The 6,000-nt window shown below is 35.2% G+C and overlaps 1 protein-coding gene across 1 annotated transcript in view; it reads left to right on the top strand.

Moving 5' to 3' along the window:
* Positions 1 to 5,787, top strand: part of LOC124371893 (trafficking protein particle complex subunit 10-like) — a 78,915-nt gene extending 73,128 nt beyond the window's left edge. The window contains 4 exon segments of the mRNA XM_046830261.1: positions 4,834 to 4,962; positions 5,207 to 5,274; positions 5,276 to 5,321; positions 5,605 to 5,787. Of these exon segments, the coding sequence (XP_046686217.1) occupies positions 4,834 to 4,962; positions 5,207 to 5,274; positions 5,276 to 5,314 (236 nt within the window). The 3' untranslated portion in view covers positions 5,315 to 5,321; positions 5,605 to 5,787.
* Positions 5,788 to 6,000: the final 213 nt, after the last annotated feature.

Below are 6,000 nucleotides of genomic sequence, written 5' to 3' on the forward strand. Positions count from 1 at the left end.
AGTTGGTCACAACTCTTTCATCAAAAATATTGAAGTTGCTGATCCCGCCCGTTTTGAGCTTACCATCAGACATATCTCACAAGCTTCAGCCTTCGACAAAACCTTTTTTGGTGCTTTGAAAACAGCTAAGCTATCCGTCAGTAGATGCTCCACAATGAAAGACCAGTTGATCAATTTGTAAGCTATTTGGAAAGGAATATCTGTGTCACAACGGCACAATAGCGTCAATAGGTTCAGGGTTACAGGTATCTTTCTCTGTAATTGAGAAGAGTTTTCTGGTGTAGATTTTGTACCATAGCTTGAATATCATCTTAGCTTAGAAGCATCAGAGAAATGTCAGGGTAAAAGGTCAACTTGCTTGCTCTTGATTCTACTCACTCAAAAGCCATGTTTTCTGAACAAGGTGTAGACTCTACTTCTACTCCAAAGATCTGATACAAATAAGCACTACTGAGTTCCTCCAACATCCAAGAAAACAAAATTTATATTACTTCTAGTATAAATGTGCTGAGCTAAAAGATCCAACGATACCTATCAAGCCTAAAGGATTTAGCGGAAGCAGAGCCATCGGGTTCATGTGGATCGAATTCTAAAGAAAATTACTGAAATGAGCGCTTGTCTCGGCGTAAGATATATGGCTTGCACCTATACCCAAGAGTAAAGTGATTAATAAAGGTCCTAAACCTTGCAAGGATGCACTAATAACGTCATCACCACAAAAACATATTTTAAAAAACAAGAGGAGCAAACAAAAAATAAAAAGAAGGAAAAACGAGTTAAAGATCCAGACGTCCATTAATTCACAAACATGAAATAACTAAGATACGGAAATTAGTGGAAATGAATTTTCCAACGATCTGGCCGCTTCCTAAACAAAAACATTCAGTTTTACAAGACATTTGCTATTGGAGTTCTCAAATGTTTAAGCCCCGCAGCTCCCTTACTGTGTTCCTGGTGGTGCCAAATGCACAACCTAACGAGTTCATTTACAAAAAAATCAAAGTACAATTTATTTTGTGTAAATAATACAGTAGTTTAATGTATTTCAAATTGGCTGGTAAGGGATTGAAATGTGGTTTTATAAAATGTATTGTTGATTTCGTTTTGGTGAGACGTCTCACAAACCCATGGATACCGATGCTCACACTTTGGGATCTCATACGATAAGCCAATGTTTATTTTCAGGCTAGTAGGACTAATAGCAGCAGGATCGATTCCTTTCTCCTTGAATAGTGAAGGACGTCGAATAGTCATATGGCGGATACTCCACGCCTTTCTCACTGAAGGACATGGATTCAAACGTTCCTGACAAGTGCGAAATGAAGTTCATACCATTCAATTTTATTTTGTCAACAGTTTACTGTTGTTACCAGTAATAGTACACTATTACCAATACCAAAACAATAAAACACATATTTTATTTACATTCATCTATAGTTTAGTTTATAATATCAGGGATGCTACAGGTCAGGGAAATCAGGGAAGTCAGGGAAAAGTCAGGGAAAAAAAACAGGACTGGAAATCAGGGAAAAGTCAGGGAATCCGGTCTCAAGTCAGGGAAAAGTCAGGGAATTTCGACGTTGGTCAGGGAAAAATATAAAATCCCTTTACACAAATAAACTTACTGCCGCCGCGCCGAGTCCAAGCCTGCAGACGACGCGGCGCATATTTTACTTCTGTGTTGTAAAAGATCATTTAAGTCAATCTTTTTGCAGGGATGCTACAGGTCAGGGAAATCAGGGAAGTCAGGGAAAAGTCAGGGGAAAAAAAAACAGGACTGGAAATCAGGGAAAAGTCAGGGAATCCGGTCTCAAGTCAGGGAAAAGTCAGGGAATTTCGACGTTGGTCAGGGAAAAATATAAAATCCCTTTACACAAATAAACTTACTGCCGCCGCGCCGAGTCCAAGCCTGCAGACGACGCGGCGCATATTTTACTTCTGTGTTGTAAAAGATCATTTAAGTCAATCTTTTTGTACGTATTAAACTGTGTTCACTTTATTTTTTGCTTTTTTATATTTGCCACCCTGTTAGTCTCAACACCGCTTTTTTTCCACCCGTTAATTGCCAAAACCCCTGGGGATTGCGTCGAAAAAAGTCAGGGAAAAATAAAAAATTTGGTCTGGAAATCAGGGAAAAGTCAGGGAATTTCATTATTGGACTCCTGTAGCAACCCTGTATATACATACAGCTCTGAGAAGCCTTCTTCTGTCGAAAGATATCTAAGGTAGATTTCGTAATAGTCTTTAAATTTATAGTGAAGATTGGATAATAACTTTGTCTTTTATATCTGCATGTTTACAGTATTGACCATGTACTGACTCTTAACCCTCTCCCGCTCGCATTGTTTCCAGGCGCTCACGGTGCTTCTAACCTCAATTAATTCGCTCTGCTGGTTGCGCTCGGTAAAAATACGCGGCGCCTCAAACTTACACACGTTCTGTCATTGTAATTAACTATAATTATATATATTAATTATTTTACTATATATTGGTTCAATGAAGTTGACTGTACGAGACCAGGGAGGGGGCACCCGGACAGCTGGGTGCCGGGTTGTTTGTTGCGCAGTTACTTGGTGAAGGTCATTGTCTGGCTCACCATCACTGCCACTGTGATCACTCCGAACTACATTCTCAATGCCACCAACAATTTCACAAAGCTCTGGTACATCACTACACTCACTTGAATCGTCTCAATCACTACTAATAACGAGATCGATTTCACTGTCACGCAGTGTACGACTACAACCCGCCATTGTTTCCGCACAACTAATACAAATAGCAAAATAATGGAATAAATCTACTGTAAAAGTAAAGTGATTGGTCTCCTGATAGCAAACAACCCGTAGTAGTACAACATATTGCTACTCGAGAGCAGCACTTATCGGCTCTAGTAGATAAAGCAGTGCGTGCCGATCTGTGCCGTTTAAGCTGCAGTGGCTATGTGGTGGCCGTGCCGATTCATGCCTTGCGAGCGGGAGAGGGTTAATGTTTGCTAAAGTGTACTGTTAAAAGCATATTATGTTTACTAAAGCTTTAAATTTTTTATCTGGATATTTTCATACTCTTGTGTTCAACAGCAGTTGAAGAAAAGGTTGAAATAAGAATGTTTACTATTAAGTTTGTTCTATCTCCTACACTATTCATTTAAACAAATTGAAAATAGTGGTTAAATTAATTAAACATATGGTTGTGCTGTCAAAAGACAATGTTTTTTACAGGACAGTTGATTACATTTGACAGGCTCTTTCAATTAATATTTCAACTTTAGAGAGCAGGTTTGGGATTTTTTCGTTACTTTATAGACCTGGAGGGATTTTTGAAATAAGAATAGACCTATATTCATACCAGGGACACTAAAAATGTCAATGTGAAATTACGACACAATCAGTTTAAATATTTTACGCACGAAAGTAAAAACAAACAAAGGCACTTTCGCATTTATAATATTATTAGGATTGTATATTATTTTTATTTAATTTTGTTTTTGATGTCTAATCGTAGTATAAACAAAGGTGCGGAATGTTACAAACAATAATTGACAAAAAAATCGACTTTTTTGTTATTCAGATCAACATCCCCCAAACTAGGCTTAAGCCCAGACATTTATAACACTAAATCAAAGGTCTGGTTCTACAGAAGCGTTAAGTAAGTGCAAACGTAAATCATTCAATGGTGAGTGGTATTGATGAGGATTCTTGATACTGCGGCCTTTTCACCTGATTTCGATACCATTGAAAAAGGGATGGTATAAAAATCGTGGTAATAATAGAATTTAAATTCTCTCAGCCATAGTCTAGAGTTTTTCCAGATACATTTTTTTATTTTTTGCATTCAAATTCAAAATGAAATTTAATTCACACACATATTTTTACACACATTACATAGTATTTACAAAATAAAGCTGCTTTATTACCATCTAAAATAATATGTTTTAAATAGTAACAATATATTAAATAAGTGTTTTTAAAAAAATAAAGTGTGAAATAATTAGAAATATCCTGTAAGCACAAAGGCTCATTTGAAAATAAAACTTCTCATACAAAAAAAGAAAAAGCCAAACGGCGTACTCGGAACTAAAAGAAAGAAAAAAGTTTGCTTCAAAAAATTATTGTAGCAGTATTAAATAATAATAATAAATTTAAATTTATTGCTGTACACTTATATTATATACAGTAAAACTATCTTCAAGTAAATAAAAGGTTTCTTTGATCACAGATATTTATCAATTTTCAGTTAATGGAAATATACTACCACACAGTATGTAACCGAAAATAACTTTTTAGTTGATAGAAAACAACCTCTAATATGCAAAAAAAACAAAAAAAAAAACAAATAATAATAGTCAAAAGAAAAAAGTTGGCTTTATACTAATAAATGTACCCCATAAAATAAATAAGAATGCCTTAGGAAAAAAATGCTAAATAGCAACAAAAAGTATTCTATTGTTTTTATAAAACGCTCAGCGTTACTTAAAGTAAATAAAAAATTTTTAAACTCTTTGAAAAATCAAAAACGTACCTTGTTGTTTTATTTTAAGAGAAATTATGTTAAAAACCGTGGTGCATTAAAGCTGTAAAAATGTTTAAAAATGTAAAATTTGGTTTTGGAATTTGTACAAATAAGTTTCTAAAATAGTACCTTCTATTTTCCTCATGTAAATTTGTTGTACTTCTTATATAAGATATCTTTAATACTTTGTAAATCTACAAATTTCTTAACGGAAAAATGTTTAAGGCTAACAAAAAGAGTGGCGCCTATGGGGGTCTTTAGCATATTCTCTCCCCTAATCAATTTAAAAGGACTTTAAAATAATTTGTAGTGAATTTTTTCCAGGGGTGATCAGCGTTGAGACTGGTGAGAGGCAGTCCGTGACGTTGGATGTCATGCCACTCATCAATGGCTACCTCCCACTACCTCTGGTGCGTCTCTCCAAGTACATCCCGGCTGTGTCCTCCACTCGAGGTACGGACTCTGATAGCGGCAGACAGTGCATACTGCAACAATCTTATCTGATTGTACAAGCATCAGTGTGCTTTTGTTGTCATTTTGAAAAGATCAATTTGTGGAACAATTTGAAAAGAACAAAACAAAACCATTTAAATTATTATATTTCAGTAACGAATTGTACAGGGACCCGTATTAAATTCAGAATTGAGAGACCAATTTTAGTATCCCCAGTATAATGTAATGTTTTTGTGTGCGGTAGGACTTCAAGGTGATTCTCATCCAAGACTTGAGCCCTTCTCCCCAGGACAGGTGTATAATGGCAGCAAGGGAAAGTCAGGTCCATGTCATTGCGGCGGCCACCACATAGCATCCAGGTAATAATAATAATAATATGTTTTATTGCTCTCAGACAATAACATAAATTGTATAGCAAAGGTCAATTTGTATTATTGTGCTGCCACACTACTGGATGAAGTGGCAGTCTATATTCGTTGAATCTACATTGTGTAAAACCATATTTTTGTGGAGGAATAAACTCATTATTTCATTTCATATTGGTGAACTTCGTTTTAAAAAATATCCTTATAGGAAAACAACTGGAGTTCAACATTTTTAACACATTAGGTTGTGTGTATAATATTGTTTCTGTGTTTGCAGAGAAGAAATGAGGAAGTAGCAGTGGATTTGTAGGTTTGAGGGCATGGTTTGCGCTGTGATACCTGCATCTCCTCCACTTGGAACTCATTAGTACATATTTTAGTTATGTAGTACTCGCCAGCTAGCTTGTGTATATACTGTACATTTTTTCATATAAATAAGATAAACGTTTTGTATATATAACTGATGTTGAAACAAATGCTATCCTTTTTGTACTCATACTCATTATATAACTATGGCCTTTTTATATTTTTACCTAATTATAGAGTACTGTTTTACTCAATGTACTTTGTGAAATAGACATCGGTGTATAAAAAGACATTTTTGCATTCAAACAGAAGAAATCAAAAAGTCAGATTGTCAAAGTGTGAAACTTACGTAAAATATGAATAATAA

The sequence above is a fragment of the Homalodisca vitripennis genome, unplaced genomic scaffold (genome assembly GCF_021130785.1).
Source record: "Homalodisca vitripennis isolate AUS2020 unplaced genomic scaffold, UT_GWSS_2.1 ScUCBcl_2207;HRSCAF=6729, whole genome shotgun sequence".
Lineage (NCBI taxonomy): Eukaryota > Metazoa > Arthropoda > Insecta > Hemiptera > Cicadellidae > Homalodisca > Homalodisca vitripennis.